General features: G+C 44.9%; 1 protein-coding gene across 3 annotated transcripts; it reads left to right on the forward strand.

The window, feature by feature from the left end:
• The first annotated feature begins 104 nt into the window (after positions 1 to 104).
• Positions 105 to 22595, forward strand: GPR89B (G protein-coupled receptor 89B). 3 transcript variants are annotated; one of them, XM_072138856.1, is made up of 16 exons: positions 105 to 287; positions 2215 to 2347; positions 2594 to 2653; positions 2865 to 2968; positions 3854 to 3960; positions 4283 to 4384; positions 4504 to 4624; positions 6736 to 6816; positions 15873 to 15982; positions 16316 to 16404; positions 17262 to 17354; positions 17692 to 17787; positions 19549 to 19638; positions 19727 to 19792; positions 21520 to 21775; positions 21816 to 22595. In XM_072138856.1, exons 2-15 carry the CDS (start codon positions 2306 to 2308, stop codon positions 21724 to 21726), a joined length of 1368 nt encoding a protein of 455 aa, XP_071994957.1. In that variant the 5' UTR covers positions 105 to 287; positions 2215 to 2305; the 3' UTR covers positions 21727 to 21775; positions 21816 to 22595. The 3 variants fall into 3 exon arrangements, with proteins under 3 accessions (XP_071994957.1, XP_071994955.1, XP_071994958.1); XM_072138854.1 differs by having other exon boundaries at positions 106 to 287; positions 21520 to 22595; XM_072138857.1 differs by lacking the exons at positions 105 to 287; positions 2215 to 2347; positions 2594 to 2653; positions 2865 to 2968 and having other exon boundaries at positions 3864 to 3941; positions 21520 to 22595.
• Positions 22596 to 24523: the final 1928 nt, after the last annotated feature.

A 24523-nucleotide genomic window follows, 5' to 3' on the forward strand; every position in this document is an offset into this window, starting at 1 on the left:
TGTTAGCCAATCTACTTAGAGCAAGTACAAACAATAGAGAGCTCTCAGATCCTGTGACCGTTGTCCCCTACATGGGAGCCATTTTCGATAAGCTCATTCTTGTTAAAGTACAATGTTATTTTGTCTTCAAAAACATGTCTGCTGGCCCCGGAAAAGAAGGACAATTGGCACATAGGTGGTTTGTCTTGTTGTAGAGAAGCTGAGTGATGTGGACGAAGATAATGTGCGCCAGCTGAGTGTGTGGAAGAAATGAAGTGACAGTGTAGACGGCTGGACCTCTGTATACAGTATGTGGAGGGGACAGGAGATGCTGGGACTTGTAGTATTGATGGCAGGGGATGCTGGGAATTGTAGTACTGATGACAGGAGATGCTGGGACTTGTAGTACTGATGGCAGGAGATGCTGGAACTTGTAGTATTGATGGCAGGGGATGCTGGGACTTGTAGTACTGATGACAGGAGATGCCGGAACATGTAGTACTGATGGTAGGAGATGCTGGTACTTGTAGTACTTAAGACAGGGGATGCTGGGACTTGTATTACTGAATAGCAGGGACGCTGGGACTTATGACAGGAGATGCTGGAAAGTGTAGTACTAATAACAGGAGATGCTGGGACTTATGACAGGAGATGCAGGAACCTGTAGTACTAATAACAGGAGATGCTGGGACTTGTAGTACTTAAGACAGGGGATGCTGGGACTTGTAGTACTGAATAGCAGAGATGCTGGGACTTCTCGTACTGAATAGCAGAGATGCTGGGACTTCTGACAGGAGATGCTGGGACTTCTGACAGGAGATGCTGGGACTTCTGACAGGAGATGCTGGGACTTCTGACAGGAGATGCTGGGACTTGTAGTGCTAATAACAGGAGATGCTGGGACTTGTAGTACTGATGATAGGAGATGCTGGGACTTGTAGTACTGATGATAGGAAATGCTGGGACTTGTAGTACTGATGGCAGGAGATGCTGGGACATGTAGTACTAATAACAGGAGATGCTGGGACTTGTAGTACTGACGACAGGAGATGATGGGACTTGTAGTACTAATAACAGGAGATGCTGGGACTTGTAGTACTGATGACAGGAGATGCTGGGACATGTAGTACTGATGACAGGAGATGCTGGGACTTGTGACAGGAGATGCTGGGACTTGTAGTACTGAATAGCAGAGATGCTGGGACTTGTAGTACTGACGACAGGAGATGATGGGACTTGTAGTGCTAATAACAGGAGATGCTGGGACTTGTAGTACTGATGACAGGAGATGCTGGGACATGTAGTACTGATGACAGGAGATGTTGGGACTTGTAGTACTGATGACAGGAGATGCTGGGACTTGTGACAGGAGATGCTGGGACTTGTAGTACTGAATAGCAGAGATGCTGGGACTTGTAGTACTGATGACAGGAGATCCCGGGACTTGTAGTACTGAATAGCAGAGATGCTGGAACATGTAGTACTGATGAGTGGAGATGCTGGGACTTGTAGTACTGATGACAGGAGATCCTGGGACTTGTAGTACTGATGACAGGAGATGCTGGGACATGTAGTACTGATGACAGGAGATGCTGGGACTTGTAGTACTAATAACAGGAGATGCTGGGACTTGTAGTACTGATGAGTGGAGATGCTGGGACTTGTAGTACTGAATAGCAGAGATGCTGGGACTTGTAGTACTGATGACAGGAGATCCCGGGACTTGTAGTACTGAATAGCAGAGATGCTGGAACATGTAGTACTGATGAGTGGAGATGCTGGGACTTGTAGTACTGATGACAGGAGATGCTGGGACTTGTAGTACTGATGACAGGAGATGCTGGGACTTGTAGTACTGATGACAGGAGATCCTGGGACTTGTAGTACTGATGACAGGAGATGCTGGGACATGTAGTACTGATGACAGGAGATGCTGGGACTTGTAGTACTAATAACAGGAGATGCTGGGACTTGTAGTACTGATGAGTGGAGATGCTGGGACTTGTAGTACTGAATAGCAGAGATGCTGGGACTTGTAGTACTGATGACAGGAGATCCTGGGACTTGTAGTACTGATGACAGGAGATGCTGGGACTTGTAGTACTAATAACAGGAGATGCTGGGACTTGTAGTACTGATGAGTGGAGATGCTGGGACTTGTAGTACTGAATAGCAGAGATGCTGGGACATGTAGTACTGATGAGTGGAGATGCTGGGACTTGTCTCTTCTCTTAGGTTCCCTCTGGAGTAGTGTGCGACATGTGAGGGTCCTCCGCGCTGACCACCTACATCCCTGTATCTGCCCTGGGAGGGGCCATCAGCCGCCATGAGCTTCCTCATCGACTCCGTCCTGATGGTCATATCACAGGTGAGGGGCAGATCCTGGGGCAGATATCTGTCCTGTTATATGAATGGACGCGGTGTAATACTCCCCTTCTCCTGCGGGGGAGCTGTAGGGAGACTGAACACTTCCTTCTAGATTTCCCCACAGCCCATCATCTTATCATCTAGTGACCCTTCAATCAATCAGGCGGAGGGCCCCTTTAACCCCTTGTAGCCTGCTATACATGTTGTGTGCGGGGGTCTCTCATTGCTCTCTGTTTTTGTCTCTCAGCTGCTGTTCTTCGGATTCGGGTGGCTGTTTTTCATGCGGCAGCTCTTTAAGGATTATGAGGTAAGTAGTCTGGAACCTGGGAGACGATCACGTAGTGACAGTGTTTGCGCCCACTAGTGGTGGTGGAGGGTATCACACTGTACCTTATCCTCAGAAAGCCTAATAATTATAATCTTTATATAGCTCCATCATATTACGTAGCGCTTTATGGGCTGCATGTAGATACCTAGGGGTGACCTGGGGTCTCATCATGTGACATAACCCCCCGCAGGTGCGGCAGTATGTGGTCCAGGTCGTCTTCTCGGTGACCTTCGCCTTCTCTTGCACCATGTTTGAGCTCATCATTTTCGAGATCCTCGGGTTACTGAACAGCAGGTGAGTGCGAAACACGTGGGAGTGCTGAACTTTGACCTTCTAAGAACAGGAAGTTCGAATGTTACGGGGTGTTCTGTTTATTTCCTATTACCTAGGTAGAGTATTGGCTGAATGTGGGGGTCCCCCTGGTGGAATTATGACTGAGGGTCCCTAGTACATAGGAATGAGTGGAGCAGGGACTCTCTATGGGACTGATGGTGGAGGCAGTGACTGGAGTGGCTCCAATCTAATTTATTTTGGGGGTACAAGGGACTCCCCTATTTGAGGATCCTCCCCATTTAGCATGTAACGACATAACCCGTGGATAGGGGGAACTTGATGGTTCCCTTTAAGACCTGGTCTAAAGAGTAAAAGCTTAAAGGGAACCTGTCACCAGATTTTGCTCCTTTAAACGACATTTACCACCAGGATGAAGGCTTGTAAACTCAGCACACTGACATACTGTGAGCGCCCACCCTAGCAGGATCTGCTCTTCTTTTAGCTTTTTATGCCCTGGTTTTTAAAAAAAAAACTGTGTATAAAATTATGCAAATGAGCCTATAGGGCTCTGGGCTCAATAGGTGTTTATGGAGCCTTGAGCCCCTCAGGCTAATTTGCATAATCTTTAAAGCTTTTTTTTTCTTTAAAACCAGGACATAAGAAGCTAAAAGAAGGGCAGATCCTGCCAGAGGGGGCTCCCATCACCTTGTCAGTGTGACTGAGTAGAGTCATATTTTACCTGGGATGAGTAAAGTTTAGAGGCTGCAGGGGAAGGACATTCAGACGACCCTATATTCAGTTCTATAGCACCTAGAAACAAGATGCTGGTATCATATGAAAGATATAACTGAACAGTATAGAAATCCCCTGATATGTAGATGTAATATTATATTGTTGTTATCGCAGCTCCCGCTATTTCCACTGGAAGCTGAACCTGTGCGTCATCCTGCTGGTCCTTGTCTTCGTTGTCCCGTTTTATATCGGATACTTCGTGGTGAGCAACATCCGACTGTGTGAGTACAGACCTCTCCCCTCTACTATAGAGCCTGCAGCCCACCTCTGATGAGCTACAACTCCCAACATCTCCTGTACCTTCTGGAATCTCGCGCCCCTTCCGATCCCCTCTCCCTCATAGTAGGGAGCATCATTTCTCCTCATGGGTGACACTGATCAGTCTATAGGTTCCGCTATATGCACCGCTCCTTTCGTGAAAGGGGGTTAATTGACTCCGGAGATGGGTGCAGGACTCATCCTGTGTATATGACTTGGACCATCCCCTTTGCTGTGCAGGTAAGTGGATATTAAGGGGTTAATCCGGTTTTCTCTCCGCCACAGTGCACCGGCAGCGCCTCCTCTTCGCCTGCGTGGTCTGGCTCACCTTCATGTACTTCTTCTGGAAGCTGGGAGACCCCTTTCCTATACTGAGCCCTAAGCATGGTACGTGTGGGGTGTATTTAACCCCATCTTTTATAGCTTTGATTTGGAAGATCATGTACTAGGGGTAGGGAGTATATAGCAGTGTATACACCTCTTATACTGCTCCTCTCTATCTGTAGGAATACTTTCCATCGAGCAGCTGATCAGCAGAGTGGGCGTCATCGGGGTGACCCTTATGGCCCTGCTGTCTGGATTTGGTGCCGTGAATTGCCCCTACACATATATGTCCTACTTCCTAAGGTGAGAGGATGTTCTGTTATAGAAACTTCTCTTTTTTAAAGGGAACTTGACAGCAGGTGTGACCATGAGCAGCCAGTGTTATGTATTGTCCCAGGAGATGTGTAATCAGACCTTTGTGTATGTTGTTAGTAGCTGCAGGACTGTGATATATGGATTTATATTCCAGCTTTGTAGATCCTCCAAGGGCACTGGGGCCATGTCCTCACACTGCTGTGCTCTTTGCATTAAGCTACCCCACAGCCCCTCCCCATCTTCTCTGAGTGACTGCTGTAGTATTCAACCAAAAGCACAATACAACTTTACTCGCACTAGCAGGTACGAGCTGTGCAGCCATTCACTAGAGAGAGATGAGAGCACAGCAGGGGGAGGGGGCTGGCTATATACCAATGACAGGGGGCTGTCTATATACTGAGGGCAGGGGCTGTCTATATGCTGAGGGCGGGGGGCCGGCTATATGCTGAGGGCAGGGGGCCGTCTATATGCTGAGGGCAGGGGGCTGTCTATATGCTGAGGGCAGGGGGCTGTCTATATGCTGAGGGCAGGGGGCCGTCTGGATGCTGAGGGCAGGGGGCCGTCTGGATGCTGAGGGCAGGGGGCCGTCTGGATGCTGAGGGCAGGGGGGGGGGCCGTCTGGATGCTGAGGGCAGGGGGGGGGGCCGTCTGGATGCTGAGGGCAGGGGGGGGCCGTCTGGATGCTGAGGGCAGGGGGCCGTCTGGATGCTGAGGGCAGGGGGGGGGCCGTCTGGATGCTGAGGGCAGGGGGGGGGGCCGTCTGGATGCTGAGGGCAGGGGGGGGGGCCGTCTGGATGCTGAGGGCAGGGGGGGGGGCCGTCTGGATGCTGAGGGCAGGGGGGGGGGCCGTCTGGATGCTGAGGGCAGGGGGGGGGGGCCGTCTGGATGCTGAGGGCAGGGGGGGGCCGTCTGGATGCTGAGGGCAGGGGGGGGGGCCGTCTGGATGCTGAGGGCAGGGGGGGGGCCGTCTGGATGCTGAGGGCAGGGGGGGGGCCGTCTGGATGCTGAGGGCAGGGGGGGGGGCCGTCTGGATGCTGAGGGCAGGGGGGGGGGCCGTCTGGATGCTGAGGGCAGGGGGGGGGGCCGTCTGGATGCTGAGGGCGGGGGGCTGTCTATATGCTGAGGGCAGGGGGCTGTCTATATGCTGAGGGCAGGGGGCTGTCTATATGCTGAGGGCAGGGGGCCGTCTATATGCTGAGGGCAGGGGGCCGTCTGGATGCTGAGGGCAGGGGGCCGTCTGGATGCTGAGGGCAGGGGGCCGTCTGGATGCTGAGGGCAGGGGGGGGGGCCGTCTGGATGCTGAGGGCAGGGGGGGGGGCCGTCTGGATGCTGAGGGCAGGGGGGGGGGGCCGTCTGGATGCTGAGGGCAGGGGGGGGGGCCGTCTGGATGCTGAGGGCAGGGGGGGGGGCCGTCTGGATGCTGAGGGCAGGGGGGGGGCCGTCTGGATGCTGAGGGCAGGGGGGGGGGCCGTCTGGATGCTGAGGGCAGGGGGGGGGCCGTCTGGATGCTGAGGGCAGGGGGGGGGGCCGTCTGGATGCTGAGGGCAGGGGGGGGGCCGTCTGGATGCTGAGGGCAGGGGGGGGGGGCCGTCTGGATGCTGAGGGCAGGGGGGGGGGCCGTCTGGATGCTGAGGGCAGGGGGGGGGGCCGTCTGGATGCTGAGGGCAGGGGGGGGGGGCGTCTGGATGCTGAGGGCAGGGGGGGGGCCGTCTGGATGCTGAGGGCAGGGGGGGGGGGCCGTCTGGATGCTGAGGGCAGGGGGGGGGGCCGTCTGGATGCTGAGGGCAGGGGGGGGGGCCGTCTGGATGCTGAGGGCAGGGACTAGGGGCGGGGGGCTGGTCAACTTTATATTGACTGGAAACTGACCAATGCATTTCCCACCCTAGGCTTATACTCGAGTCAATCGGTTTTCCGAGTTTTTTTGTGGTAAAATTAGGTACCTCACTTGTACTCCAGTATATATTGGAGACAAAAATATTATTTCACATCTCTCCAGGGACTATACCTCACTCTGGCTGCAGTCTGTATGGTTACACCTGCTGATGGTTTCCCTTCAAATTATATGCTTAGTTTTTTTGAATATTTGCTGGTATTTTCAGGAATGTGACAGAAGCTGACATCCAAGCGCTGGAAAGAAGATTACTACAAACCATGGATATGATTGTCAGCAAGAAAAAAAGGTAATACTGTCAAGGACCACTAGAGGGCAGCAACATGTGATAATTTACCGATAAATACAACTGCCATAGAGCAACTAGCAAATAATTATTATTAGTGAAATATTTAATGGGCAGGAACCTGATCCTCATCACTAATCATGTGTAAGGTAAGTGATAGATAACAGGACAGAATGTGGTAAATGTGCCTGTCCCTTTGTTTCCTTCTAGTGAATAATATAACTACTATAATACTGCCCCCTATGTACAGGAATATAACTACTATAATACTGCCCCCTATGTACAAGAATATAACTACTATAATACTGCCCCCTATGTACAAGAATATAACTACTATAATACTGCCCCCTATGTACAGGAATATAACTACTATAATACTGCCCCCTATGTACAAGAATATAACTACTATAATACTGCCCCCTATGTACAGGAATATAACTACTATAATACTGCCCCTATGTACAAGAATATAACTACTATAATACTGCCCCTATGTACAAGACTATAACTACTATAATACTGCCCCCTATGTACAAGAATATAACTACTATAATACTGCCCCCTATGTACAAGAATATAACTACTATAATACTGCCCCCTATGTACAAGAATATAACTACTATAATACTGCCCCCTATGTACAAGAATATAACTACTATAATACTGCCCCTATGTACAGGAATATAACTACTATAATACTGCCCCTATGTACAAGAATATAACTACTATAATACTGCCCCCTATGTACAGGAATATAACTACTATAATACTGCCCCCTATGTACAAGAATATAACTACTATAATACTGCCCCTTATGTACAGGAATATAACTACTATAATACTGCCCCCTATGTACAGGAATATAACTACTATAATACTGCCCCCTATGTACAAGAATATAACTACTATAATACTGCCCCCTATGTACAGGAATATAACTACTATAATACTGCCCCCTATGTACAAGAATATAACTACTATAATACTGCCCCTATGTACAGGAATATAACTACTATAATACTGCCCCTATGTACAAGAATATAACTACTATAATACTGCCCCCTATGTACAGGAATATAACTACTATAATACTGCCCCCTATGTACAAGAATATAACTACTATAATACTGCCCCCTATGTACAGGAATATAACTACTATAATACTGCCCCTATGTACAGGACTATAACTACTATAATACTGCCCCTATGTACAAGAATATAACTACTATAATACTGCCCCTATGTACAAGAATATAACTACTATAGTACTGCCCCTATGTACAAGAATATAACTACTATAGTACTGCCCCTATGTACAAGAATATAACTACTATAATACTGCCCCTATGTACAAGAATATAACTACTATAATACTGCCCCTATGTACAGGAATATAACTACTATAATACTGCCCCCTATGTACAAGAATATAACTACTATAATACTGCCCCCTATGTACAAGAATATAACTACTATAATACTGCCCCTATGTACAGGAATATAACTACTATAATACTGCCCCTATGTACAGGAATATAACTACTATAATACTGCCCCTATTTACAGGAATATAACTACTATAATACTGCCCCCTATGTACTGGGATATAACTACTATAATACTGCCCCCTATGTACAGGAATATAACTACTATAATACTGCCCCTATGTACAGGAATATAACTACTATAATACTGCCCCCTATGTACAAGAATATAACTACTATAATACTGCCCCCTATGTACAAGAATATATCTACTATAATACTGCCCCCTATGTACAAGAATATAACTACTATAATACTGCCCCCTATGTACAGGAATATAACTACTATAATACTGCCCCCTATGTACAGGAATATAACTACTATAATACTGCCCCCTATGTACAAGAATATAACTACTATAATACTGCCCCCTATGTACAAGAATATAACTACTATAATACTGCCCCCTATGTACAAGAATATAACTACTATAATACTGCCTCCTATGTACAAGAATATAACTACTATAATACTGCCCCATATGTACAGGAATATAACTACTATAATACTGCCCCCTATGTACAAGAATATAACTACTATAATACTGCCCCCTATGTACAGGAATATAACTACTATAATACTGCCCCTATGTACAGGACTATAACTACTATAGTACTGCCCCTATGTACAAGAATATAACTACTATAATACTGCCCCTATGTACAAGAATATAACTACTATAGTACTGCCCCTGTGTACAAGAATATAACTACTATTATACTGCCCCTATGTACAAGAATATAACTACTATAATACTGCCCCTATGTACAAGAATATAACTACTATAATACTGCCCCTATGTACAGGAATATAACTACTATAATACTGCCCCCTATGTACAAGAATATAACTACTATAATACTGCCCCCTATGTACAAGAATATAACTACTATAATACTGCCCCTATGTACAGGAATATAACTACTATAATACTGCCCCTATGTACAGGAATATAACTACTATAATACTGCCCCCTATGTACTGGGATATAACTACTATAATACTGCCCCCTATGTACTGGGATATAACTACTATAATACTGCCCCTATGTACAGGAATATAACTACTATAATACTGCCCCCTATGTACAAGAATATAACTACTATAATACTGCCCCCTATGTACAAGAATATAACTACTATAATACTGCCCCCTATGTACAAGAATATATCTACTATAATACTGCCCCTATGTACAAGAATATAACTACTATAATACTGCCCCTATGTACAAGAATATAACTACTATAATACTGCCCCCTATGTACAAGAATATAACTACTATAATACTGCTCCCTATGTACAAGAATATAACTACTATAATACTGCCCCTATGTACAAGAATATAACTACTATAATACTGCCCCCTATGTACAGGAATATAACTACTATAATACTGCCCCCTATGTACAGGAATATAACTACCATAATACTGCCCCCTATGTACAAGAATATAACTACTATAATACTGCCCCTATGTACAAGAATATAACTACTATAATACTGCCCCCTATGTACAGGAATATAACTACTATAATACTGCCCCCTATGTACAAGAATATAACTACTATAATACTGCCCCCTATGTACAGGAATATAACTACTATAATACTGCCCCCTATGTACAAGAATATAACTACTATAATACTGCCCCCTATGTACAAGAATATAACTACTATAATACTGCCCCCTATGTACTGGGATATAACTACTATAATATAAGTATTATAGTGGTTTCCAGCTCAGCTCAGTATTCATCCTCAGTGTCTCTCTTCTGTAGTGGAGACTTTGATACTGCATATAAGATATCGCTATCTCTATATTACAGAGGTCACCTCCTTGCATCTTATCTTGGTCCTGTATATATAGGTGTTGTTATTCGCCACAGAGCTGGAATGAGAGAACATGTTTTTTATTATTACATTGTTTTCCCTTTTATTTTTATATATTTTTAGTGTTTTATATTAATTAACATGCAATATCTTCTGTGTCTATAAATCTTTTACACCTTCCCCTGACCCAACCTCTCAGAGAGGAGGTCGATATCACTCATCTTTTCTAATCTATTGTAAAACCTCTTCCACCGCTGTGATATCCCGGTCAGCAGATTAGTCCTTATGAAACCTTTTGAAACTTTTTGGACGTTGAACTTGTTGTCACTTTGATGCACCCACATCATGCTGCTCTCCATACACTTACTATTAGGAGTCACTGTGCAGTGTTTAGGCAGGGAAACCATCAGCAGGCAGGGTAACTATTACTGACTGATGCCATTTATAACTTTAACATGTGCCTGCCACTCCATCAGTTCTCTATGGCTCCTCTGTGAACAGTGAATGGAGGGAACGTGACCCATACATTCAAGATTCTACTGATCCATAGCTTATCCCCTTTACTGTAGAAGAGGGATTTGTATGTAAATCTACAGGACATGGGATAAATATCTGACCCAATGTATTAGCAGAACGAGGGACCTAAACTCCCCCTGAGCCATCCTATAGTACATAGGGATAGTACTTTGGGACCTCTGGGACCACTTATAAGATCCCAAAAGTCCTAGTCTGTAATGAGGCACAGTTCTAGTTCCTCGTCCTGCAAATACATGGACCCCCGTTGTGAAATATTTATTCCCTTTCCTTTAGATATGATATAAGGGTACTTAAAGTGAACCTGTCATCAGATTTACCCCATTAAACTAGCTGCCCCCTCAGGTTGGGTATGAATTGTCCCTCTTTTATGTGAAATCTCATAAAAAAATCTCCTACAAAGTATCAGCAGAGAAGAGTCATATTTTATCCGAGATGAGTCAACGGGAGAGTAACTTAAAACTCCCGCTATAGTAACTAGAAACGTGATACTGGTGTCATATTAAGGATGACAATCTCATCTTGTGGTCCTGTGATTTACAGAACTGGAGATACAGACAGGTAAAACATAGTTGAACTACAGATGAAGATCCTGTTTCCGCCTTTTTTTTGTTACTGTCTGTATCTCCCGCTATGTAGATAACAGATCCACAAGCCTGGTCTGAAAGATAAGATTCTTATATTTAATATGAAACCAGCAACGAGTCTGGGTGGGGAAGGTTGGTTGGGGTTGTGAGTGATCAGGGCTCATCTTCTTTCATTTCATCTTTTTGTGGATTGTCCTTCTCCTTTAAGAGCCCGGACTCGTCTGTCATATTCTGGGAGTTACAGGCATCATGGAAAAAATGATCATAACGACATGTGGCGCCACGCCAGGACGATAGATATTCGTTATGCCATTAATCGTTTCCTAATCTCCAGCGACATCATTAATACTAATAGCCCTCACTCATTTCCCTCTCTCTCATATTTTGTTGATATGACGGCAGCCATGTTCTTTTCTAGTTCCTTTTTCCCACGGTAGACGCTGTGATCATTCTATTTAGCTTTATCCTAGTCGTATATATTCCTGGGAAAGCTGGGTTAGTTATATTCTGGCGACATCCTCTGCGTCAGCTGTAATAGCGGCCATGTTAGTTATATTCTGGTGACATCCTCTGTGTCAGCTGTAATGGCGGCCATGTTAGTTATATTGTGGTGACATCCTCTGTGTCAGCTGTAATGGCGGCCATGTTAGTTATATTCTGGTAGCCTCCTCTAGGTCAGCTGTAATGGTGGCCATGTTAGTTATATTGTGGTGACATCCTCTGTGTCAGGTGTAATGGCGGCCATGTTAGTTATATTCTAGTGACATCCTCTGTGTCAGGTGTAATGGCGGCCATGTTAGTTATATTCTAGTGACATCCTCTGTGTCAGCTGTAATGGCGACCATGTTAGTTATATTCTAGTGACATCCTCTGTGTCAGCTGTAATGGCGACCATGTTAGTTATATTCTGGTGACATCCTCTGTGTCAGGTGTAATAGTGGACATGTTAGTTATATTCTAGTGACATCCTCTGTGTCAGGTGTAATGGTGGCCATGTTAGTTATATTCTAGTGACATCCTCTGTGTCAGGTGTAATGGCGGCCATGTTAGTTATATTGTGGTGACATCCTCTGTGTCAGCTTTAATAGCGGCCATGTTTGTTATATTCTAGTGACATCCTCTATGTCAGCTGTAATGGCGGCCATGTTAGTTATATTCTAGTAACATCCTCTGTGTCAGGTGTAATAGCGGCCATGTTAGTTATATTCTAGTAACATCCTCTGTGTCAGCTGTAATGGCGGCCATGTCAGTTATATTCTAGTAACATCCTCTGTGTCAGGTGTAATAGCGGCCATGTTAGTTATATTGTGGTGACATCCTCTGTGTCAGCTTTAATAGCGGCCATGTTTGTTATATTCTAGTGACATCCTCTGTGTCAGCTGTAATGGCGGCCATGTTTGTTATATTCTTGTGACATTCTGTTTGTCAGATGTAATGGCGACCATGTAAGTTATATTCTGGTGACATCCTCTGTGTCAGCTGTAATGGCGGCCATGTTAGTTATATTCTGGTGACACCCTCTGTGTCAGCTGTAAGGTCGGCCATGTTAGTTATATTGTGGTGACATCCTCTGTGTCAGCTGTAATGGCGGCCATGTTAGTTATATTCTAGTGACATCCTCTGTGTCAGCTGTAATGGCGGCCATGTTAGTTATATTGTAGTGACATTCTGTTTGTCAGCTATAATGGCGGCCATGTTAGTTATATTCTGGTGACATCCTCTGTGTCAGCTGTAATGGCGGCCATGTTAGTTATATTCTGGTGACATCCTCTATGTCAGCTGTAATGGCGGCCATGTTAGTTATATTCTAGTGACATCCTCTGTGTCAGCTGTAATGGCGGCCATGTTAGTTATATTCTGGTGACATCCTCTGTGTCAGCTGTAATGGCGGCCATGTTAGTTATATTCTAGTAACATCCTCTGTGTCAGGTGTAATAGCGGCTATGTTAGTTGTATTCTGGTGACATCCTCTGTGTCAGCTTTAATGGTGGCCATGTTAAATATATTCTGGTGACATCCTCTGTGTCAGGTGTAATAGCGGCCATGTTAGTTATATTCTGGTGACATCCTCTGTGTCAGGTGTAATAGCGGCCATGTTAGTTATATTCTGGTGGCATCCTCTTTTTCAGCTGTAATAGCGGCCATGCTTGTTATATTGTAGTGACATTCTGTTTGTCAGCTGTAATGGCGGCCATGTTAGTTATATTCTAGTAACATCCTCTGTGTCAGGTGTAATAGCGGCTATGTTAGTTGTATTCTGGTGACATCCTCTGTGTCAGCTTTAATGGTGGCCATGTTAAATATATTCTGGTGACATCCTCTGTGTCAGGTGTAATAGCGGCCATGTTAGTTATATTCTGGTGACATCCACTCTGTCAGGTGTAATAGCGGCCATGTTAGTTATATTCTGGTGGCATCCTCTTTTTCAGCTGTAATAGCGGCCATGCTTGTTATATTGTAGTGACATTCTGTTTGTCAGCTGTAATGGCGGCCATGTTAGTTATATTCTGGTGACATCCTCTGTGTCAGCTGTAATGGCGGCCATGTTAGTTATATTCTGGTGACATCCTCTATGTCAGCTGTAATGGCGGCCATGTTAGTTATATTCTAGTAACATCCTCTGTGTCAGGTGTAATAGCGGCTATGTTAGTTGTATTCTGGTGACATCCTCTGTGTCAGCTTTAATGGTGGCCATGTTAAATATATTCTGGTGACATCCTCTGTGTCAGGTGTAATAGCGGCCATGTTAGTTATATTCTGGTGACATCCTCTGTGTCAGGTGTAATAGCGGCCATGTTAGTTATATTCTGGTGGCATCCTCTTTTTCAGCTGTAATAGCGGCCATGCTTGTTATATTGTAGTGACATTCTGTTTGTCAGCTGTAATGGCGACCATGTTAGTTATATTCTGGTGACATCCTCTATGTCAGCTGTAATAGCGGCCATGTTAGATATATTGTAGTGACATCCTCTGTGTCAGCAGTAATGGCGGCCATGTTAGTTATATTCTGGTGACATCCTCTATGTCAGCTGTAATAGCGGCCATGTTAGATATATTGTAGTGACATCCTCTGTGTCAGCAGTAATGGCGGCCATGTTACTTATATTCTGGTGACATCCTCTGTGTCAGCTGTAATGGCGGCCATGTTAGTTATATTCTAGTCACATCCTCTGTGTCAGCTATAATGGCGGCCATGTTAGTTATATTCTGGTGACATCCTCTGTGTCAGCTATAATGGCGGCCATGTCAGTTATATTCTAGTGACATCCTCTGTGTCAGCTGTAATGGCGGCCATGTTAGTTATATTCTGGTGACATCCTCTATGTCAGCTGTAATAGCGGCCATGTTAGATATATTGTAGTGACATCCTCTGTGTCAGCAGTAATGGCGGCCATGTTAGTTATATTCTAGTCACATCCTCTGTGTCAGCTATAATGGCGGCCATGTTAGTTATATTCTGGTGACATCCTCTGTGTCAGCTGTAATGGCGGCCATGTTAGTTATATTCTAGTCACATCCTCTGTGTCAGCTATAATGGCGGCCATGTTAGTTATATTCTGGTGACATCCTCTGTGTCAGCTATAATGGCGGCCATGTCAGTTATATTCTAGTGACATCCTCTGTCCGCTGTAATGGCGACCATGTTAGTTATATTCTGGTGACATCCTTTGTGTCAGCTATAATGGCAGCCATGTTAGTTATATTGTAGTGACATTCTGTTTGTCAACTGTAATGGCGGCCATGTTAGTTATATTCTGGTGACATCCTCTGTGTCAGCTGTAATGGCGGCCATGTTAGTTATATTCTGGTGACATCCTCTGTGTCAGCTGTAATGGCGGCCATGTTAGTTATATTCTGGTAGCCTCCTCTAGGTCAGCTGTAATGGCGGCCATGTTAGTTATATTCTAGTGACACCCTCTGTGTCAGCTGTAATGGGGACCATTTTAGTTATATTCAGGTGACATCCTCTGTGTCAGCTGTAATGGCGGCCATGCTTGTTATATTCTGGTGATAACCTTGGTTGCTTCTCTACTTTTTCTGTGTGCCATTTTTAATAAATCGTTATACCAAAATCTGCTCATCACCCCTACTTTAAGGACATGTCCACATATCCCATGTCTCCAAAACAGTCTAATGGAGAATCTGTCCATGTTGTCTCCCGTCCCATATGTTTCTATGGGCACTGTCAGGCCCAGTGTGTGTGAACATGTCCTGTTTAGTAATAAAAAGGGTTATTTATCTTGGTCAGCTTTCTCCTGCAGCCCCATAGAAGAGAATGATGCCCTGGCCGACCATGTACACCCTATGTCAGCCATATAGAGCAGTCAGGAACCCCCATACTTATGATTGTTGGGGGGCCCTGTGTAGCCCCACACAGATCGGACACTTATTGCTCTCTTATGGGTAGGGGATTAGAGAACACCCTGAAAATATCCCTTTAAACAGAAATTTTCCTACAAAGATGTAAAGGTGGGAATGTTATATTATTATATAGGGGAGCAGCGGAATATTTGATGTAGTTTACAATTCATCTTCTCTTGACTATTGATGCTCTATCTGCAGGATAGCCATGGTGCGGAGGAATATGTTCCAGCGTGGAGAAGTGCACAACCGGCCAACGGGATTCTGGGGGATGATCAAGAGTGTGACGACATCGGCTCCCGGAAGTGAGAGTATCTTTTATCACCGATGAGAAACTCCTGGTTCTCAACCTTCTACCCCAGTATGGGGCAGAAAACATATATACAATATGGTAAAACAACCATATTGTATAACAGGAGAAGAGTCGGCTAACAAGCCAAGGTCAAAGCCAAAGTAGACAGGACACCATCCAATCAGTCATCAGTGTCAGAAATGAATAAAGGGGCGAAAAATCAATTTATAGGCACTCTATAGGCAAGGACTGCAGCATACTGATGAGACTAGATGACCCTATAGATTGTAGGGTTTTCTGCTATGGCAATGGGTGTGATCCGCTGTCACTCTGCCTCCTTAACTCCTGCCAGACCTGTCTCTGATCCAGCAGGAGGTGGACGCTCTGGAAGAGTTGAGCCGTCAGCTGTTCTTGGAGACGGCCGATCTTCATGCCACTAAGGTGAGGTCCTGTCTACACACAATAGTTTAGTGTCATCTACTATTGTATAACCGCAGTACAGGGGTGCCTGTATGTGATACAAGTCTGTGCAGCATGGAGAGGCAGTCCCCTGTGTGCTACTAACATATGTTCAATTATTTCCTTGTCTATAAATGCTCTTCAAAAAATTAGCTTGTATCAGCTTTTAGCTTTTTTTTCAGCTTTATACTCCAGTCCCTTCCAGAGCTGCAGCAACGTTGTATTGTTCTTACAAGATTCTTAAGGGGGCTCTTATTTGATCCTGGATTAAACATATGCCCTGGTTGGTGATGAGTCCTTCATCATAACCTTGGAGAAAATCCATGGCCTAAATACAGAGAAATCTTGATTTTTTTTTTTAGGCAAATGAGCATTTAAGTGCACAGTGGGCGTGGCCACCAGGTCCAGTGCACCCGCTGGTCCAGGTCCACTACCACAGGGAACTGTCAGTTAATATTGAGCAGGAGGAAGTGCAGCAGACCTCTCGGCCCCGGCCATGCTGCACCTAAATGGTCATTTTCATAAAAAAATTTGATTTCTTTTCATTCAGGATATGGATTTTTGATGCTTATGATGCAGAACGTGCCACCCCTTTAATTACTACAGAGACAGGTTGCCTTTAACTAGTGAAAACTGAATCTGGCGTGAGGCGACTCATCAGACACATTACAAAATACATATGAAATGTCTCATCTTTATGTTTGTAATAAATTTACTTTGGATTTGGGCCATAAGGCAGAATTTGAGTGCAGCTTTGGCTGTGATTGGAGGAGACGCTCTGAGCACTATATGTGCAGCAGTATACGGTGAGATGTTTATGGTCTGTTCTCTCCCCTCAGGAGCGCATTGAATACTCTAAAACCTTCCAGGGGAAATACTTCAACTTCTTGGGCTACTTCTTCTCCATCTACTGCGTGTGGAAGATCTTCATGGTGAGATCTGTACAGACTTATCTTCTCAGTAATCTTCATTACTGGAATTTAAGTAATGTTTAAGACAATGCAGGACCTGAGTTTAAGACAATGCAGGACGGGGCTTGACACCAGGGGCGGGGCTTGACACCAGGGGCGGGGCTTGATGGGACTTTTCATCCACGGTTCATGCTCCGCAGCCTGATCCTTGCACCGGGTATTACACATACATTAGTATTGGGTGTAGTGCAGTGTACGGGGGTAAATATATTAAACCGGCCAATGGAAAGTGGCTCTTAGATCCCCAGATGCAGTGGATTTACTGTAAGCATTTTGTCTCCCGATTCTCTCTTTCCAGGCCACAATCAACATTGTCTTTGACCGAGTGGGAAAGACGGACCCGGTCACTAGAGGGATTGAGATCACAGTGAATTACCTGGGCATCCAGTTTGATGTAAGTGTTTCCTTCTAGACATAGAAATATCCCTGTAAAGAAACCTAATATAAAGCTGACACTTATAGTGTAAAGGAAATCTACCATCAAAGTCCATCCATGATCTATGATAAACCAGGGACTAAAACCAGTTCTAAAATCAACTTTTATAATTATGCTGATGAGCCAGAAGGACTGGGGGTGTAACTGGAGCCCCTCCCTGCTGCAGATGGATAAAGCAGTACATGTAGGTAAAAATATAGTGAATACTTCCTAACTGCAAAACTAATTGAGACATGACCTGACATGAACTCAAAAAACCCTTAAATTATTGCATTAAAGTGTAATAAATGATATCCGTGATTGGACCACAGATCTGATCTCTAAATGAGTTCAGACCCCAAACCTTAAAAGAAATCAGAACCCATATCTATAAGAACTAACCCCTAAAGGAACTCGAAACCCAGATCCCTAAATTCTGTCCCTTATTTCTGAACCCTTATTTCTGTTCCCAGAATTAAAGGGTTAATAAAGGGTTACAAGTCCTCTGCACATCACCTAAAATTGGCTGCCAGTGCTACCTTAATTACAGCAATTTTTTATATGCAAATTAGCTTTTCTGACTCGTGTCTACTGGCTCTGACTCTTCTCTCTCTCAGGCTGGCAGTGAACCACGCCCCATTATTCTGACTGACAGCTCTGTGTCTCTTCAAATCCTTGCTCTGCCTCCTTGTACTTAAGGACTGTCTGCTAATATTCAACTACAGACATATAAAGCTCTATTTACTTTTAGGAAATAGTGTGTCAATTTTTTTACACAATGCCTCATGTTACATTCCTGTCATGTGGCCAGAGTGACATCATCGCAGGTCCTTTAGCCTCCTAACGTGAGCAAACTGTAAACCATGTATGTAATCACACCATGTATGCTATAACATGAAATCATAGCAGCATCCATGGAGGATGAGTAAGAGTAGAAGTCCATGGAGGCTGCTGTGATTTCATATCATTACATACATATATGGGGCACAGTTTGCTAATGTTGGGAGGCTAAAGGACCTGACATGATGTCATTCTGGTCACATGACATGAACTGCTGTATAATGCAGAGGCATAAAGCATGGGGAGGAGTATATGGGAGGAGCTGGGCAAGCAGGACACGCCCTCTCTGATGCCAGGTAAAATAAGATAAAGTTGATTTATGGGAATGTAAGGGGGGGAATTTTTTAGCTAAAATAAGGGGATCAGTCAGTTAGTTTATAGTGCTCTATAGGGACCTCTCACTGGCTGTATATGTGCAAATGTGGTGACAGGTTTAAATTATACTCCTCGTAAATTGATTTAACCTTTAGTCCTGATCCCTGAATAAATTAGACCCTGGGTCTTACTACAAAACAAATCGGACCCCAGTCCTAAAAGTTAATTGAACTACTAACATCTGCGTTAGTTCTTCAGTTTATTTCGACCCAAAACCTGCAGTAGTTAAACACAGACAACAGATATTTCTAACCCCACACCACCTAACAGAACCCTAAATGAAGTCAGACCCCAGACCCCTAATCAGACCTCAAAGCTTTAATTACTGCATTATGGGATGGGCCACACAGTAACTCGGCAGAGGTCCTTATAGTACAGGACATTCCTTGGTCTATTATTGTAGAAGTCGAGGCCAAACATCCATTTTCTTAAGAAACTTTGTTGAGAAACGGAGACGCCCCCTTCCGAACCGGAAATCTAAGGCGGCAGGTGGAGACCTCTTATGTGATTGTCCTCTCTACACAGGTCAAGTTCTGGTCCCAGCACATTTCCTTCATCCTAGTGGGGATCATCATCGTCACCTCCATCCGAGGGCTGCTCATCACTCTGACCAAGGTGAGCGCCGCCCTTGTGGCCTGCCCCCGTGCAGCAGCTGAATACTAAGAACTAATAATAATGACGGGAAGATTATTTCTTGTTGCAGTTCTTCTATGCCATCTCCAGCAGCAAGTCCTCCAATGTCATTGTCCTCCTCCTAGCCCAGATCATGGTGAGTAGATCTCACTTACCTCACACTGAATTTCATCTTTCAGCTACTTACTGTCTGTAGATCTTCACGGAGTAAATGATCTGTAGGATAAACGTAAAAAACTAAAAAAAAAATCCAGAGAACCCCTTTAATGAAAAGTAAAATTGCATAGAACAGTATGCGGGAAGCTCATGGGGCCCCTCTAGTGGCAGCAGCAGGCGGAAGGGATTTTATCTTTTAGCTCTAAGGATTTGGAAAACACCCCTAAGATATATTAGCAAATTAAACCTCACAGGAGGGAAAGGAGTGCCTGGAAATGACATCAGACAGACATCCCCTTTAAGGTAATTCTATAAGGTTATATCTGCTGGGATGTCATGGGGGTTATACTCCACACGCTTCATGGTCCGTCATGTACTTTGTCTGTGTATTCTGTAAAGTTTTAGTTAATTATTGACCTGCAGCGTACAGACATACACTCTCATGTGAAGAGATCACCCTGCTTATATTCCCACTGCCCAGTTAAAGGGATGATCCACCAAATAACATCCTCCTCATCCTTGGGTGCCAATAAGAGGGGTCATCATTAATCAAAAGTCCTATGCTGCGTTAGACGTCAATTGTGACCGATTGTGGTACTACAGCTCCGCCCCATTTACACCAAGGGGACTGAAACGTAGTACTAAATACAGACACAGTGGAGGAGAGGGCGCTGTTTCACTTCTGTATCTCTCACTGACTGCACTGACATTAAAGAACATCTACCACCAGGATGAAGGACTCTATGCAAATGAGCCTGAGGGGCTCCAGTCTCCATTAACACCTGTGGAGCTTGGAGCACCTCAGGCTCATTTGCTTGCAGTCCTTCATCCTGGTGGTAGATTCCCTTAAAGTAGACATAAAGCGAAAATTTAAACTCGCATTACAAAGTTTTAGATCTCTTTAAAAGGAAACTATAAGCAGTTTTTATTATGCTGCCGGTGTTATCCATTGTCCCTAGAGAGATGTGCAATCAGACCTTTGTGTATGGTGTTAGTAACAGCAGGACTGTGATTTATGGATTTGTATTACAGAATTGTAGCTTCTCCAAGTGCACTGGGAGCGTGTCCTCACACTGCTGTGCTCTCTGCTCTTTTGATCTGCTCAGGTTTCCTGTTACATTCATTATGTGGCAGAGGATAGCAGCAGTAGAGCAGTTCAATACAGAGAGCCAAGTGCACAGCAGTGTGAGGACACATCCAAAGTACCTAAATTTTGTCATATAAATCTATATTTCACAGTCCTGATGCTAACAACATAAATAAAGGTCTGTTTACATATCTTGCCGGAGACAATACTTAAAGGGGTTTTCCCACCAAACATGTTAGGCCGCATCCACAGGATAGGGCCTTATTTGCTGATTGGTGGGTTTCAGTGATGAGACCCCACAGATCAAGAGATCTGTACATCTGCCTGACCTCTCTTCGCTCCTCGAGATTAATGGAGTATGCGGCCACGCATGAACGTTCTGCTTCATTCATTCACGCCCCCAGTGCACTTGGAGAAACTACAATCCTGGAATATAAATCCATATATCATAGTCCTGCTGCTACTAACAAGATACATAAAGGTCTCATTACAAATCTCAGATCAACAGATCAACAGTTTGCATGATCTGACCTGCTGACAGGTTCCCTTTAAGAGAATTTTTGCAGTGTGGTTGTGCTGTACTGTCGGCCATGTTTATCCTTCCTACTTGTTTTTTCCAGGGAATGTACTTTGTCTCTTCCGTGCTCCTGATCCGGATGAGCATGCCCCTGGAGTACCGCACCATCATCACCGAGGTCCTGGGAGAGCTGCAGTTCAACTTCTACCACCGCTGGTTTGATGTCATCTTTTTGGTCAGCGCCCTGTCCAGCATCCTCTTCCTGTACCTGGCACACAAGCAGGCGCCCGAGAAGCACATGGCTTTGTGATCAGGGCCACAGAGAGGAAGCTGTTGGTATCTCCTGGTGGTGTCCCCTGGTGGTATCTCCCAGTTGTATCTCCTGGTGGTGTCCCCTCTGTGGTATCTCCCAGTTGTATCTCCTGGTGGTGTCCCCTGGTGATAACACCCAGTGGTATCTCCCAGTTGTATCTCCTGGTGGTGTCCCCTGGTGATAACACCCAGTGGTATCTCCCAGTTGTATCTCCTGGTGGTGTCCCCTGGTGATAATGCCCAGTGGTATCTCCCAGTTGTATCTCCTGGTGGTGTCCCCTGGTGATAATGCCCAGTGGTATCTCCCAGTTGTATCTCCTGGTGGTGTCCCCTGGTGGTAACGCCCAGTGGTATCTCCCAGTTGTATCTCCTGGTGGTGTCCCCTGGTGGTAACGCCCAGTGGTATCTCCCAGTTGTACCTGCTGGTGGTACAGGATCTTTTGGTGGTATCTCCTGTGGTATCTGAGCCTCGTCTGGTGGATACACCCATTGCACATTATTTGGGGATTGACTGTGGAACTTTGCCAAAACTTTGATCCGTGTGACACTGTGCACCACACCCCAACCCGAATTCTAGATTTTATTTTTTGAAGGCCTCTGGAACACTGTTTACTGATGATAATCACTGTATCAAAAAAGTGTCTTATTCAGAATTCACCATTTTGCATTCTTACTTCTTGGCTACACTGGAGGAACATTCCCCGGGCACCCTGAGCTTCCCGAAATAATAGTACAGACTGACACACAGCAGGGAGGAGATGGTAATGATATAACCAATGTATCTGCAGGGTCTGTGGAAAGCTGGGTGAGGCAACCATTAACCCTCAACTTTTTTTTTTCATATTCGCATAGGAGAGCCCCCCCCCCCCCCCCAAAAAAAAAGTCCACCTGCTTTCCTCTCTAGAGATACCCTACAGCCTCATTGTCGGCTCCCCGTCGTGTTGGACTGGAAGTGCTGATGTCATGCTCGTGGTACACGTGACCACTGAGCCAGGTCACATCTCAATGAAGGGCTTGTGACCACTGAGGCTAGGGTATGGCACGGAGGTCACGTGTACAATGAACATGATGGCGGCACATGTCAACAGTCCAATAGGAGTCATTAGGAGTTTTTTTAGGCAATATCTGCCCCCTTATCCGAAATCTACTATTAAAATCCATCATGATGAACCAGGGGCACTTACTCTTAAATCCAGGCACTGACACTAGTAATCTTCTTATATTCTCTATCCACGGCCTCCTTTCTTCTAAAATCAGCTTTTATAATTTTGCAAATGAGCCAGAAGAGCTCTGGCGAGTGTTACCAGAGCCCCTCCGTGCTGTAACTTCACAGGCTGTTACACTGTCTCCCTCTCCCCCCCTGCTCCCTCAGCACTACTCCTCCCTCTGCCTGATGTAACCTCACAAAGTGGGAGAGTGTAACAGCATGCGAAGCTACAGCACCCCAAGAGCCAGTCTGGCTCATTACCATACTTTTAAAAGTTGCTTGTAGAAGGAAGGAGGCCATGGATAACAAATCCCGATACCAGGACCTTTCCCGAGCAATCCAAGTCAATATTTATGGATCTCCATTGTCAAATAGGAGGCGTCAGTTTGTTCAGTCATGTGACTGTAGGGAGTCTTATTAGCATATTGGATACTTAAACCTCCCTGAAGCTATCCTAATCTCTAGTGTACGTTTCAGGGAAAAGCTGGGTGACATTAGTTGGCGCCCAGCTTTCCTAGAAGCAAATAGAGCTTAGAAACGGACGAATCAGCTTAGACGAATAGGCGGACTCATAAATGGTGTCCCATGAATTCACGGGCAGATACTTGAAGATACTTGAAGATAATATAATTTTTTTTTTCTATTAAAAGTTTTTTCTTTTTATGAAAAAAAAACTGGGAAACTGATTTTTTTGTGCGTTGAATAATCCTAGACAAAGATGTAGTCCCGGCTCGGCTGCACCGTCCTTTTGTCTGACCCTAAGGCTTTAGGTGCACAGGGGGCGGGGCCACTATTGCTGGTTGTAACCGTTTTCTTCTCGTTAAGCCTTCATTACATAGACGGCGTCAGTAATTGTGTAATAGGGAAATTCTCAGCAATGTAGAAAGAAGACATCTGGTGCTCCAGCAGTCATGGCCCCGCCCCTAGTGCACCTAGATGCTCATTTGCATTAAGAGATGATGTGAAATTTCTCTAAAATGATCTCTGGGAAACAGGACAGACAATTATGTCTGGATAGAGTGTCCTACACAATGCTGACTCTGATTTGGGAACTGGTCTTCTCTCCATCTAACCGGTGTGATCCTCACCTTAAAGGGATGATTCTAGAAATTTCCAACTTTACCAGGAAGTAAAAAGCCAAAAAATAGATAGAAAACATCTAAAATATCTGCTAATGGATCTTCTATTTCCGGCCGCAGGATTGCCAAACGCCCTTGGACCAGAAGTGCATAGTTACATTGTTCACATGACCATTACCTCAATCGTTAGCTTTATTGTGACCTCAGGAGATCAGTGATTGGATGAGCAATAGACATGTGATCATCTCAAATCCCAAGGAGCGGAACTGCAGTGCTGGAACAGGATATTCGAGATGGACGTAAGGATCCTGTCTGATGATGATGTCTTTAGATCCCTGTATCTCAGGTTCCATAGCTCCCAGAACCACAGGTCTGATACGATTTTAAAGATGAGATTCTGTTCTTTAGGGCTCATTCCCACAAATGTAATGGGAACCGATATGCGACTTCATATACGACGCCTGGTCCCGGTGCGGTGAGCACACGTTGTCTCTTTGCACCGTGACCGT

The sequence above is a fragment of the Engystomops pustulosus genome, chromosome 2, assembly GCF_040894005.1.
Source record: "Engystomops pustulosus chromosome 2, aEngPut4.maternal, whole genome shotgun sequence".
Taxonomy (NCBI): Eukaryota; Metazoa; Chordata; class Amphibia; order Anura; family Leptodactylidae; genus Engystomops; species Engystomops pustulosus.

What these genes read in the sequence shown, in the direction of transcription:
- GPR89B (XM_072138856.1), top strand. Translation starts at nt 2,306, where the DNA reads ATGAGCTTCCTCATCGACTCCGTCCTGATGGTCATATCACAG. An exon ending in AGCTCTTTAAGGATTATGAG is followed by an intron (nt 2,654 to 2,864) that starts GTAAGTAGTCTG and finishes AACCCCCCGCAG; the next exon opens with GTGCGGCAGTATGTGGTCCA. An exon ending in ATCGGCTCCCGGAAGTGAGA is followed by an intron (nt 15,983 to 16,315) that starts GTATCTTTTATC and finishes AACTCCTGCCAG; the next exon opens with ACCTGTCTCTGATCCAGCAG.